This window comes from Aphanomyces astaci, assembly GCF_000520075.1.
Source record: "Aphanomyces astaci strain APO3 unplaced genomic scaffold supercont1.9, whole genome shotgun sequence".
NCBI lineage: Eukaryota > Oomycota > Saprolegniomycetes > Saprolegniales > Verrucalvaceae > Aphanomyces > Aphanomyces astaci.
In genome coordinates, this window is record NW_009798272.1 from 460,883 (window position 1) to 474,176 (window position 13,294).

The 13,294-nt window shown below is 49.3% G+C and overlaps 4 protein-coding genes across 9 annotated transcripts; 2 read left to right on the plus strand and 2 right to left on the minus strand.

The window, feature by feature from the left end:
* Positions 1-1,485: 1,485 nt before the first annotated feature.
* H257_04966 (hypothetical protein) lies at positions 1,486-5,853 on the plus strand (the record flags this gene model as incomplete). Its single annotated transcript, XM_009829634.1, has 13 exons — positions 1,486-1,941; positions 1,992-2,381; positions 2,454-2,684; positions 2,741-2,926; positions 2,993-3,308; positions 3,366-3,532; positions 3,568-3,999; positions 4,336-4,389; positions 4,440-4,623; positions 4,685-4,896; positions 5,126-5,328; positions 5,388-5,484; positions 5,644-5,853. The coding sequence occupies 13 exons, from the start codon at positions 1,486-1,488 to the stop codon at positions 5,851-5,853; spliced, it is 3,138 nt and encodes a 1,045-aa protein (XP_009827936.1).
* A 3,226-nt stretch (positions 5,854-9,079) lies between these two features.
* On the plus strand, positions 9,080-10,910 carry H257_04967 (hypothetical protein). The gene is made up of 9 exons (XM_009829635.1): positions 9,080-9,204; positions 9,257-9,490; positions 9,544-9,630; positions 9,689-9,813; positions 9,878-9,962; positions 10,072-10,246; positions 10,329-10,410; positions 10,480-10,661; positions 10,742-10,910. Exons 1-9 carry the CDS (start codon positions 9,129-9,131, stop codon positions 10,860-10,862), a joined length of 1,167 nt encoding a protein of 388 aa, XP_009827937.1. The 5' UTR covers positions 9,080-9,128; the 3' UTR covers positions 10,863-10,910.
* H257_04968 (hypothetical protein) lies at positions 10,894-11,895 on the minus strand. Of its 6 annotated transcripts, XM_009829637.1 has the most exons (6): positions 11,724-11,895; positions 11,585-11,652; positions 11,423-11,524; positions 11,337-11,375; positions 11,177-11,267; positions 10,894-11,125 (listed from the first exon to the last, which is right to left on the minus strand). In XM_009829637.1, the coding sequence occupies exons 1-6, from the start codon at positions 11,859-11,861 to the stop codon at positions 11,060-11,062; spliced, it is 504 nt and encodes a 167-aa protein (XP_009827939.1). In that variant the 5' UTR covers positions 11,862-11,895; the 3' UTR covers positions 10,894-11,059. The 6 variants fall into 6 exon arrangements, with proteins under 6 accessions (XP_009827939.1, XP_009827943.1, XP_009827940.1 ...); XM_009829641.1 differs by having other exon boundaries at positions 11,177-11,375; XM_009829638.1 differs by having other exon boundaries at positions 11,337-11,524.
* A 286-nt stretch (positions 11,896-12,181) lies between these two features.
* On the minus strand, positions 12,182-13,114 carry H257_04969 (hypothetical protein; the record flags this gene model as incomplete). The annotated part of the gene is made up of 1 exon (XM_009829642.1): positions 12,182-13,114. The coding sequence occupies one exon, from the start codon at positions 13,112-13,114 to the stop codon at positions 12,182-12,184; it is 933 nt and encodes a 310-aa protein (XP_009827944.1).
* Positions 13,115-13,294: the final 180 nt, after the last annotated feature.

Genomic DNA, 13,294 nt, shown 5'->3' on the forward strand with positions numbered 1-13,294 from the left:
GAATTCGTCGTAGGTGTTGAGAAATCGACACCTACGACGAATTCGAATAATTGGGCTGGTCTGGATGCCACCCCATAGAATTATGCCATAATCTGTTTTGGCAAGTCTGCAAAATTTTCCAAAAGTCTCATATCCCATGAAGAAAAGGAGAAAAGAAGTATCTCCAAAGTTGTCTGGATGCCAGCTGTATTTTGGAAAAATTCTTCGATTTCCGAGTGAAGTGCAAGACTGCGACATGAACACAAACCTCCATAAAATTGGACCAAATCGGTCCATATTTTTTATGCCATAAAACCCCCGATTCTCAAGAAAATTGTGGCATAAATTTTTGAACTTTGGTGGCATCCAGACGCACAAAATCTCGAAAAATGGATTATTTTGATTTTGGCAACTTTTCTTGGAAAAACGGCCATTTTTTGCCATTTTTCGTGGCATCCAGACCCGCCCTAAGGGGTTGATTTTCGGGCCATTTATTGGTTTTTTACATTACAGCATTACGGTATTACATACTTCACACTGCATGTAGTACAAGTGTGCTGCTTTCGTCGAATGCTCCTTTGCATGCCTTCAGAATGCATTCCTCGTACAGTACGTAAGACTACGGAGTTGGGAGGAGTACGTACTTCGAAATATGAACTGTACGTACTTTAGAGGGACTACGTAGTACTACTAGGATTACTATATTAAATAGTAATACCGGTCGAAGGCACCCCAGAGTATCAGGATTAGGGTTATTTCAAAAATTTATATTTGAGAGTTCTTGTATCAGCTTTACTTTATAAAAGTCAAAATTAATACTATTAAAATATATAGGTTATTAATTGTAAATGTGATATTTGTCTAATTTCTGTCATGTTTTGTGACATATGTCACAATAATATGTTCATTTCTACTACGTAGTACTTCTGACATCCAAAGAACAATTTTTATATATGGCGTTTATACATAGTATTGTTATAAGCACCTACGAAGTTTCCCTGATAAAGGCCATCTGGACCTTGAGATATGCATAAATGTACTGTACAGTACCCTCGATGCCTTCGACCAATGTTAGTCAAATTAGTCTCATAAATGGACTATTGTATTCCCTAGACTACTGTACCTACCATGCATACGAAGATTAGTCAGTTTTAAAAACTTCGGTTGTACCGCCAAAATGTCAGTTATTGGGATATCCGAGCGAAACACCCGGATACATCCCCAAATTATCCGTAAATTCGATAGTACCACTGTTGTAACAGGTTTTGGGGATAGGGACATCTGTTAAGTAGGGCACTTTGGCCTGTCTGCTTTGGCACATCCGGATTGTATCCGGATTTTGTGCCCACTATAAGGATATTATCCGGTGTTCTCTTTGGTTGGCTGTAAGAAGTCGGATAATCCTCACTTTCAGTTTTGCCCCCGACCACACAAGTGCTCTTTGTGTTCCTCGCGCTCTCACCCCCTTCCTCAGTGCTACCTCTTTCCTCGTCCTCTTGACAGGTTATGAGCCTCCTTCCTACCTCTGCGCAGCCCTTCGTTGGCACACCACTTGATGAATCGCGGCCTCTGGCATGCACTCTATGGAAAACGGACTTCTTGTCTCAGTTGACGACGCGTGATCTAGCGGGATTCTACATCGAGCCCAACCATGTTCCTCGTGGCATCCGACTCGAAGCTCTCAAGGTCAGCAAGACCTACCTGGGACGCGATGAGATCGACAACTGGGAATTCTATGTTGTGGATATTTCCTTATCTGATTATTATCGCAATTTGCGTTTGGCGGAAATCAAAGCGCACACAGCCGCCATTCACGTGAAAGCGATCAACGTTGAGGCGAGCAAGAAGCTCGCAGCTCAGCGCTATGCCGCGCACACATTCTTAGTGTCTGCCATCTCAGTTTACCTTCGCCGCCTCTACCAGACAACGATGTGTCCCTACTCGCTCTTTGAGCTTCTTAAGGTTCGTTTCGAATCTAACCCCATGGACAACAATCCCACCACATTGCCAAGCACCTTCGAACTCTCAAGTTCACGGAAGAGAGTTGTATCGACACTCTGGCTATTGAGCTCATTGACCTCGTCAAGCGTTACCGCGTGTCTATGACCCCGCCCTTCTTCAAGCTTTTGGACGCGTCGGTGATCTCGTCTATCGACTACGACATCCACATCTGGAACTACCACACTTTGTGTGCCATGTCTGACACCATTATCAACTACAAGGAGCTCTGGGAAGTCGTAACGAACTATGTCTCCACTGCGCGAGCCGTAGGTACCCCCGTTGTTGTTGATGACGTTTGGGTGTCCCTCCGTCGTATTCTTACGAATCGGCTCCAACGCGCCTCTGCCTTGGGAGACCACGGCTCTGCCGCCACCATCCAGTCTCGTTCTCAGTTTGCCGCGGTAACCCATGCTGTCGCGACAGCATGCGCAGGGACCGCGGTCCCTGCGCCTCCTCCCACAGCTATCAGCTAGCCTGATGGCTCCTACCATGCCCTTAACGCGTTCACCATCCCGGCTTATGCCCATCATGACTGCGTCAAAATCCCCGGCAAGTCCTGCTTCTACTGTGGCGTTGCTAACCACACCCTCCCCATGTGCCCTATTCTAAAGTCGGACTATGTCCGCAACACCATGCGTGCTGGCTTTGACCGCACAGGCTTTGACAAATACGGCTCTGCCCCCGCCAAGAAGCGCAAACGCGACGTCGACTATTCGCCGCGCCACCCATCGATGCCGTGACGACCGCGATGATCGCGGAGGGCCTTGTCGCCAGGGTGGTTTTAGTGGCCGTGGAGGTCGTGAAGATCGTAACCGTGGTGGTCGTGATAACAGTGGTCACGGTGGATATGGACGTGATGACCGTGGCAATGGGGGTGGCTCTGGTGATCGAGACCGCAGCCGTGATCGTACTGGCCGTGACAACCGCGGCTCTGGTCGTTATGACCGTGACGCCGGCAACGCTGCTTATAATGCATGCAGTCAACCGTGTCCTTGGATGTGGTCGTCATCAGGCTACTGCCAACTACACCATCATACCATCCCCCCTCAACCGTGTCCTCGAAAAGCCTCAACCGTCTAGCGTGCTACCCAAAGTTTTCACTACGGGCTCTGCCCCACTGTTCGACGTATTTGCATCGCCGCCGCGCCCTCCACTACCTTTGACTCTTGCGCCTGCTTCGGCTCTATCACTGGCACCAGTTACCGTCGACCCGGCCTCGTTGCCAGCCAACTACGGGTCTCCCGTTGACGCCGGTGATCTCGACTTCGCTGAAGTCCCGTCTAGCGAGGTCCTTGTTACCGACCGTCTAGCCTCTACCCACCACGCCCGTTATTCCAAATCCCTGCGAAACCGACCAAAATGAATCTTCCACTGTTGCCACCCAGTGCCTTCTTGGCTTCCCACAGCGACGCTATTACCGCTGCATCGGAAACACCCATTAAGGTGGTTCTCCAACTTTCACCACGCTGTGTCGACGGTGTTCGTGCCCATCCACACTTTCAAGCCATCAAGAGAAATGGCATTTTTGCCCTACACGCGGATCCCCGCTACTGTGAGAATGATGCTGGTGACCCACCTCTACCGAAGGCGGTGACCTATGGTCCTGCCAACTTCCCCGCTCTGCGTGAACATTGGATCATTGATTCCGGTGCCTCCACCTCGTGCACCCCCAACCGAGATTATTTCTCGCGCTACGCCCCATGTGTGCTGTCTTTGATAGTCGGAAACGGCGCCAGGTTCCCAGTTGTCGGTTATGGCGCCATCTCGATGCTAGTGGACATGTCGTCCCACCACCAAGTCGATGGCATCGGTCCATGCACTTTGCGCCTCAATTTTGGCCTACATTGCCCCGAACTACAGTTCAAACTGTTCTCCGTCCGCCAGGCGTCGGATGACGACATCACAGTCCGGTTTCCGGCTCGTGACGTGTGTGAGATCACCACCTCCTTTGGAGACGTGCTTAAAGCACCCAACAATGTCATGGGCCTCTGCTCGTTCCCCTCCCAACCCAAGGTCGTGGTCACTGATCCACACCATGGGGAGGCTCTCCCAATTTCGGACTTGACCCGTTTCCTTGCCATGATGGCCTCGTTTGAAACCGCACTGCGGACTTTTTCGACGATATACAGTGGATTTTCCACTTTTAACGATCAATTGCATATGTTTGCTTCCTCGTCGGCGTTGCGCTATGCGCCTACATCCATCAACTATATATGGTCCCCAAGTTACCTCCACCGCCTCCTCTCACTGCAGACTATGTCTACTTGAGTGTTGCCCATGCAATGCTTGGCACACCAACTACCACCAGTGTCTATGATGTCACTCATGTTCCAACCGATTGCTTCAGCCTCGTAGCTGACTCCAAACTCTCAGCAACTAGTCTTGCGCGCCTTTGGCACCACCGTCTCGGTCAGCCTGGCATTGATGCTTTTGAACACATGACAAAAACAAACCCCTAGCTTATGCTCTTCAAGGCCAAGCACCTTCGTGGTCACTTATGTGAGACTTGTGCTTACGCCAAGTCCAAGCGCAGTCCTTTTGACTCCTCAGCGGTCTTCCGTGCTACATCCTACCTCGCCCTTGTCCACACGGACATCTGGGGAACCCAGCCCGATTCTGTCGGCGGGTGGCTCTGCCTGCTTCGTTTTCTTTATTGACGATTTCTCCCGCTTTATGTGGGCTTATCCAATGCGTTATCGGAAAGATTTCTATGAGACGTACGAACTATTTCGTACGGATGCCATGTCTATTCTTAAACATGATGTTGGCGCGTTGCGTCATACGCACCCCACGGACATTGGCACACTCCAAAGCGACAACGCCAAAGAGTTCGAGAAGCTCGACCGCCTCATCCGGCCGAAGTACAACACTCGGGTGGCGTCTACTCACCTCAACAAAATGCGGTCGCTGAACGCCGTATCGGCATTGTTGTTCAGAAGATGCGAGCTATACTCATCGAAGGGGCTCTGCCCAAGTTCCTATGGGCTCTTGCCCTTGACTATGCCTCATGGCTGAATAACATCTCTCGTCATCCTCGAACAAAGGTGTCTCACCCTACCACGTCGTATTCAAACGACACCCCTCGTTGGGTCACATCAAAACCTTCGGTTGCACAACGTTTGTGCACGTTCAACGTGCCGCGCAGATCTCCAAGCTCGATCCCCGTGCCGTCAAGACTATGTTCGTGGGGCTCCCACACAACCGCAAGGGTTATACCCTTTTAAACCTGCATTCTCATGCACGGATCTACTCTCGTGACGTGACCTTCTGGGAGTCCGAATTCCCGCCATCAACTCTGTTGAAGCCGCCGTTGCGTATCGCAAACGATTTGCTTCAGATCCTACTTTCGTTCCATCCTTGGAATTCAACGCCCCATTGCCCTCACTATACTCACTGATTAAGAACAGGCCTAGTGCCTTCATCTACGACAAGCATCTGACTCCGTCACTCCCTGCCCCATCCGTAGAACCACCGTCTTCTCAGCCCATCATGGCACTCACTGTGGTTCAACCATACCGTCTTTTAGACGTGTTCTGTACTTTCCCGCTGACAAGCCCGGTCTATGACCCAACTGCCATCCCTCTACGCCGACTTTATGGTCATATTCCGTCCGCCTTTTCGGCCCACCCATCATCACACATCTACGTCCCTCGACTTTATTAGTCATTCATCAACTCGTCTCCCCATGGACACAACTCTATGGAGTCCCTCGTTTCCTACAGCAACCAACCGCATTATGCACTCTCGGCTTTGGCGTCTCCTTCCTTCCAATCAACGAACTCTGTTCCTCCTTCAACTCCAATGGGACCATTGTTAGTCTACGCTCTGCTCGCCGACCGTGCCGACAACAGTGACCCCAAAAGACTGGCGTGATGCCATGTCGCGCCCCGACCATGCCCAATGGATTCTGGCCGCGAAGTCCGAATACGAGACTTTACTCTCCAACAGCTCATATGTGCTGGTGTGAAACGTCGTCATGAAGAGACGGTTCTACCTTGTCGCTGGGTCTTTCGACTCAAAGCCGATGGCACCTACAAGGCCCGACTTGTCGTCAAAGGGTTCATGCAACAAAAAGACATCGACTACACGGACATTTTTGATCCTGTTGTACGACTCGAAGTTCTTCGCTTCCTTTTTGCCTTAGTGGCCATCCATGATTTGGAATGCAAACAAATGGACGTCAAAACCGCCTTTCTTAATGGCAAAATCGACTGCGTTATACGCATGGAACAGCCTCCTGGCTCCCTCATCGACCCTGCTTCTCGGCGCGACTATGTCTGCCTCCTCCAAAAGAGCCTTTATGGGCTCAAACAAGCTCCACACTTATGGTACTGGACCTTTGTCACCTTGATGGCTTCCTTGGGCTTTGCCCGTCTTCACAAAGACCGCTGTGTTTTTTTCAAAGCCAGTGACGATGGTTTTACCGTCGTCAGTCTCTACGTCGACGATCTCTTGATCATCACTCCGAACAAAGCTCTTGCCTCGGACCTCAAAGCGTCATTATCGAAGCGCTTTCACATGAATGACTTGGGTCCAGTTCGAGATATTCTCGGCTGGGAAATCGCCCGCAATCGGTCCAATCGAACTCTGTTCATCCACCACTCCCGTTGTTGTTCTACAGTACTTGATCGCTTCGATATGTCTACGTCGAAGGCCGACGCCACACCTTTTGAGTGCACTACGCTCAATGTGCTAGTACACCTGAGGACATTGCTTTTAATCAAACAAAGCCGTATCGGTCAATTGTTGGCAGTATTATGTACTTAGCCATGGGTTCTCGGCCTGACTTGGCTTATGCCCTTCAACAACTCTCGCAGTTTCTGCACAACCCGGGTCTTGCCCATTGGCGTGCTGCCAAGCGCGTTCTACGATACCTCAGAGGCACCTCTCTTCATGGGCTTATACTCGGTGGCCGGGACTATGTCCCAAGCCATTTATGTTGATGCCAACTACGCCATGTGCCCAGACACTCGTCGATGTGTCAGTGGATTTCTGATCCTGTTCTTTTAAAGCCTCATCTCTTGGTTAACCACGAAGCAAGGCATTGTGACTCTGTCAACCACCGAGGCCGAGTTTGTGGCTCTTGCCTTTTGCATTCAAGAATATTTATACGTTCGACAACCGCTGCCGAGCCACATCACACTAGTGATCAACCGATTTCGGTTCACGAGGACAACCAATCCGCCATCAGCATCGCTCAAAATGCTGAGCATCATGGGCGCTCCAAGCACATTGATGTGCGTTTCATGTTTGTTCGGGATCTCGTTGAGACCAAGGAGTTTGTGCTCCATTACTGCCCCACCAAGAAAAACTTGAGGACTTTTTTACAAAAGCCCACCCGGAACCCGCGTTTCGCAGGTTCTGCAACGCTCTGCGTATCTACACACGTCACGCCTTCCTCAATGATCGTGTCCCCTAGTTGGACAGTGCCTTTAGCGCTTCTGCCTTATGGCACCTACCCACTATTTATGCCTTAATGGCGTCGATCAGTATCTGTCCCTCGTGTTCTACACCTCGCATTTAGATGCATCGGCTATATTAGGCGTGCTTTCTATTCACGCCTTCATTTTCGCCCCTCGACCTTGCTGGGGCTTGCTCACTTCTATGTCTGCTCGTGCCGCTTGAAGTCTGCGGTCTCGTCTGGCCAACGGCGGCGCTCAAGGATCGGCCTTGTACGAGTGGTGTCATGGTATGAGTGAGTCTCTTCAATGTGCACCCACACCTCCGTCCAACCTCCTACTTGCTATTCATGGGTCTTTACACCAGCTCTTTGAGCCTCATTTGCACTTATCCTTCTGGCATATTTACATGGGTCTTTACCTACTCTTTGAGCCACACTATCTTATTTTTCGTTGCATCTATGTACATCCTGGTATTTACCATTTCGTTTTACTTAGGCATTTGCCCCGCTCTTTGAGCAAACCTTGGACTTGTATGTCTACACTTCTTGCGTGCTCCTTCATCACCTTCTCCACCTCTGTTCTCAGGGTGGCTTGTGTAGCAACATGCCTTTTTGGCAATTATGGACTGAAGCAGGGGGTATACGGCAGTACACTGTAGTGTGCATCGTGCCGACGTACAAGTATGGCCGCTTTGAGGAGGTCGATAAACACAGGGATAGGATGTACTTATTGGCTGGTTTACGTTCGGCCCTATTCCACCGCTCGCCTACGTTACCCTCGCTCATCTACTAGTACGTCCTACATACTGTACCGCTCATCTACATTTGGTTCTTTCCTCGTCCCTCTTGACAGGACACTTCGAAAACATGTGGATATTTGACCCAGCTGCAGAACATTGCCACGTGGTACGGTTGAGTGTCCGAATAAGAGGAATGTGCAGTTCAGTTCCGCAAAATCTTATTCCTGTTCAAATATAATATTCCTTTATCATTTTATAAATTCCAGTCTGCTCGCCTGTTTTTACACAACCCTAATCCAAACTTACTTCAAGTATAAAGTTCGGCGTATCACTGGTCATCAATATAAATTTTGCAACTTGCGAAATTATTTACGTCATCGTGAACTGTCTAAATCCATTGTGTTTAGGTGTATGTGGCATATCTTGATGAGCTTTTTCTGGCGAGGTCCACTATATACGAGGAATTCACGAAAGAAAAAAGAAAAAAATCGGCACATCACTGGTCGATCACGTTAGCGAGTTTTTCGCCAGGTCCATTGCCTTTGACACTGCTCTATCTTTGAGAACCTTCGTCTCGAAGGCCTTCAGCTGCCTAGTGGGGTGGCTGTCAAGAAGGGCACTTTGGCCTGTTTTGGCCTCCTTGGCACATCCGGATTGTATCCGGATTTTGTGCCCTCTGGGCAGATATAAGGATATTACAGTGTTCTCTTTGGTTGGCTGTAAGCAGTCGGATAATCCTCACTTTCAGTTTTGCCCCCGACCACAAAAGTGTTCTTTGTGTTCCTCGTGCTCTCACCCCCTTCCTCAGTGCTACCTCTTTCCTCGTCCTCTTGACAACGTCGATACCGGTCACGAACTGAAAATTAATACTAGTACTACTAATAGTATTAACACTAGTATTACTATTAATACGTAGTATGCAAAAGTTTACGAGTGCTTACAAACATGAAACTGTAAACAACCACCTCCATAATCCATACTCCTACGCCGTGGAGACTGCTAACATCATGAAGCGATGGCCGTTCCTGATCCTGTTCTTTGTGAATGCAATTGCCGTGGGGATCCTTGTAGCATATGGACAAGGTTCGACACACTTGTCCTCGTCTTTTGCCTTGCTCATTGTCCCCATATATAGAGACGGTCTTGGCCAAGATTCCTACACTCCAGCAATGTGACCATGTGCAACGCCCCCACTGTATGGGCAACCAAACGATTTTCCGAGCCAGCATGGCGATCGGAGTGTTTTTCTTGTTTATGATGGGCTGGAGTGCGTCCACAGAGTCAGGGCACAACCGCGGGTGCACCATCCTTGCCCTGGAGCTGCCACTTTACGCAGGATTGTCCATCGGGGCCTTCTTCGTTCCCAACAGTATGTACATCGTCTATTATAGGAGTAGTTATTACTCCACTTATCATAAGTAGATGTCTTTGACGGGTACGCGTGGGTCGCAGCTGTGGCGTCGGGCGTGTTCATTGTCATGCAAATTGTCATCCTGCTCGACTGCGTGTGTACGTGACACTTGAACCTGTGGCTGAATGGGACTCCCGAATCGTTCTGCTCTTTCAGATGACATCCGAGATTACGTTCTCAACAAAATCCAAGCCAGTCCCAACAGCCAAGTGTGGCCCGTCGTGTACTTACTGCTGTCGTTCTCGTCCCTCGTTGCTACGATCGTTGGCCTCGTCTACCTGGTATAACCACAGATGTCGTAAACCACCGTCGACTGCTTTCCAATAAAAACCAACTTGGGGGTAGTTTCTCGAGTATGCTGGCTCGCCGTTGGCCGTGGTATTCATGGTCATTACGGCGGTGTTTGCCGTGCTCCTTCCAGCTATTGGGGGTACACAACCAGTTATCCCCATCATGTCACTATTCTATGGTTCCCAATTCACACTTTTTGAATGGCTCCATTTATTTTCGTGGTTTTGATATATAAACAACATTCATAGTGAGCGACAAGATCGGGTCTGGGCTGCTCCCCCCGGCTGCTATGACCATGTACCTCGTGTTCCTGTGCTGGCAGGCCGTGTCCAAGCTCCCCAACATCACCCCCTCCATAGCTGCCACGTCTCCCATCCTCGTACCTAGCGCCATCATCGGGGCATTCACAGTGTCCTGGACCTGGTATACATACTTGTGTTTTCGTCCGCTTGAATTTATGTATACAAATATCCCCCCGCCAATAACAACGAATGACCATCTTTAGTTGGCGAACGTCAGAAGCTACAAAGTCGTTGTTTCGCCTTGAAATGCATCCTGGCAACGCCGCTGCCACTCCACCTTTCAATGTAACCATCCAACATCCGAGTGTATACATACATAGGTGCAAATGTAAATATATATGTATGTGTATCTAGCCCCCCAACGACGCTGCTGCCGTGGTGACCGACCATTCGTCGACATGCGATAACGACGTTGCGGTCGTGATAGCCGACGCGCCCCCCACAGCGCCAAGCTGGCAGTTCTTCTTCATCATGTTTGTCAGCAGCTTTTACATGGCGATGGTCATGACCAACTGGGGCGTGAATGACACCCAGGGGTACATTTTATACTACTGGAACACCTACTATTACGATTATCATTGGGGCGGATGGATTAACTAAGAGTTAACTATCGTAGATCGGACAAGTCGAACGTGGTCAGCGTGTGGGTTCAGATTGTATCGCAGTGGACCACGTCGCTGCTGTTCCTGTGGTCCCTTGTTGCCCCCGTGGTACTTCCGCATCGCGACTTTGCGTGATCGCCTTCTCATCCACCCCCAAAATGCAATATCCCATGTTCACTTTTGTTTGCATATTATATTCAGAGCGCACTGCCATACTTGGAGTGCTACTACTGTAGTACACACGTACTATATTATACTACTAGTTGAATATGCTAGTACTACTACTAACGTTAGAATGGGGTTACAGTAGCAGCCCTGCACATAGTTGTTCTCTAGACAGGAGTGATCATGCCGCGCTCAATAAGATCCGGAACTTCGGCAGCCAACCACGGCGCGAGCTAAATCCGAGTAGTTATACACTTTTGTATGATAGTTATATATGGCCGTACCCCTAATGCCATTGCATGGGCAATTCCAAAACGAGGCACATTGCGTTGCCACAACGGGGCAAAGTGCCCTGTGAGGCAGATTTTACCACCTCTACACACATCACAAGGCCGCCATATATATCATATTAAATTGCAATGTGATATGGACTAGTATGTATACCTGTACATTTTGGCCGTCTTGCCGTCCAAGTCGGGCACACTGCATGCATCTTTTCACCAGGATATGTACATGAGAGTGTCGAGTACCAGATTTCAGGATGGGTCACAGGGTACGTAGCAGGAATGTCAAATGTCAAGCCAAATTCATACCGCAACCCGTCGTGAAATGTCCAACAAGTCCCTGTCCACCTGCAACATGTGACACTTCCCATCGAGGTACGACATAGCGATTGACGTGCGCGGGCGTACCGAGTGCCCGTGGAGTCGGACGCAATGGTGAACCAGTCGCCATCGGCCTCCTTGTTCATCTTGACGAACTATAGTTAATGGCCAAAGGTAGATGAGGTCGGTCCGACATTGCGGGATCGACAGGGTGTGTGTGGCATACGTGGATCAGCGCCGTGTACTCTTCCTTCAATCGTTTGATCCATTCGCCTCCATCTCGTGGCCCTGCTCGGACATTCAGCACCGGAATCCTCTGTGTGGTGCGCTCGTCCAGAGGCGGGTCAACTTCGTCGGTCGTCATGTTCTCGTTGGGAATACAACGTTGCGACTTTTCAATTAAGTTACTTACAGTAATTGTTGGGAATACACAGTCAGATTTCCTATTAATAATACTATTACTACTCGAAGGAATAATAGTATGACATTTTAATAAGCTACAATGTGGTAATAATACAAATCAGTTAATAATAATACTTAAAAAAATTCATACTTTTTAAATTAATACTTCGAAGTACTTCGAAGTAGCCATCGTGCACCAAAGCAATTATCCGGAATAAACCACTAACGTTACTATTAATACACTTACACTGTAAGTTACTCGTTAACTCCGAGTATCCACCACTACTGTCGTCGTCCTCCATCACTCACAGCAGGACAACCATTCGAATAGTCATCGTTCTTGTCGTACGCGGTCATATTGAGCCGACTGGCCATGAACTTGGCGACTTCATGCACAAACAAGTCGGCATCATCGTGCAGAAAGTCCCGCAACGCGTCGCGGAGGGTGACGAAGGGATGGAGTGCCGTTTCAGAAGAAGTTGTTCGAGCACGCTTCAAGGGTGGCATGGGTCGGTTGTCCTGATGCTGCCGCGCGAGGTCGACATACGTAAACACAATGTGGAGGAGCAACGACGTATCGGCGTCGTCACCCATAAGGACATGCAGTTCCCTGTCGATCCACGTTTTTGCTTGGTCGTTGGTTTTTCGGATGGGACTCCACAGGGAAGGCAACGACTCATGCGTGTGCCGTCGGCGGTAGACCAGACACCGCTTCCGCCGCGCCGAGTTCACGCCATGGGGCAAGGATGTCGACGAAGCAGCATGCAAGACATTCACAGTGTCGTAGTCGTAGGCAGAGCGAAGGTTCGCCAGCACGGCTTCGTACGGGGTTCGACACACAGGGCATTTCAATGGCAACGCACCTCGACGGGCGACATGCTTCGACCATATCAAGATGCACTCAAAGCAGAATTCGTGCAAGCAGCCTTTGATCAGCACCCCATCGGTCAACTGCTTTAGGCAGATAGGACACTTGCCTTGCACAATTGTGTACTCTTCGCTGGCACCATTGGAAATGCTACCGTCGAGAATGTCGTACGTGCCATCACCTTCTTCGGCCTTGAACACGTCGTCTTCCAGCTCACGAGCAATGACTTCACGTACGTGAATTTCATGGGGCGTGATGGCATCACCTCGCTCAGCGTCATCTACATTCCAGGCATCGTCATGATCGAAGGCCACTCCACCGTCGCCGCAATTGCCGTCATCGCTCATGTGATCATTAATGTTGCTCTGAAGTTTTGCAGCCAATCCAGAGCCTTCATTTCAATTTGAGCAATTTGATTGGTTATGGGTGCATTTTCCACTGAAATCATTTAGTTTTCACCAATTGATTTCGATTATTTCGAAATAAAGGTAATTAATTGGCCAATATACAAAATCGCTGCCATATTC

What these genes read in the sequence shown, in the direction of transcription:
- H257_04967 (XM_009829635.1), top strand. Translation starts at nt 9,129, where the DNA reads ATGAAGCGATGGCCGTTCCTGATCCTGTTCTTTGTGAATGCAATTGCC. An exon ending in TCGTTGGCCTCGTCTACCTG is followed by an intron (nt 9,814 to 9,877) that starts GTATAACCACAG and finishes ACTTGGGGGTAG; the next exon opens with TTTCTCGAGTATGCTGGCTC. An exon ending in GCTCCTTCCAGCTATTGGGG is followed by an intron (nt 9,963 to 10,071) that starts GTACACAACCAG and finishes CAACATTCATAG; the next exon opens with TGAGCGACAAGATCGGGTCT.
- H257_04968 (XM_009829636.1), bottom strand. Translation starts at nt 11,861, where the DNA reads ATGACGACCGACGAAGTTGACCCGCCTCTGGACGAGCGCACCACACAG. An exon ending in AGTACACGGCGCTGATCCAC is followed by an intron (nt 11,653 to 11,723) that starts GTATGCCACACA and finishes CATTAACTATAG; the next exon opens with TTCGTCAAGATGAACAAGGA. An exon ending in CCCATGCAATGGCATTAGGG is followed by an intron (nt 11,126 to 11,176) that starts GTACGGCCATAT and finishes ACTCGGATTTAG; the next exon opens with CTCGCGCCGTGGTTGGCTGC.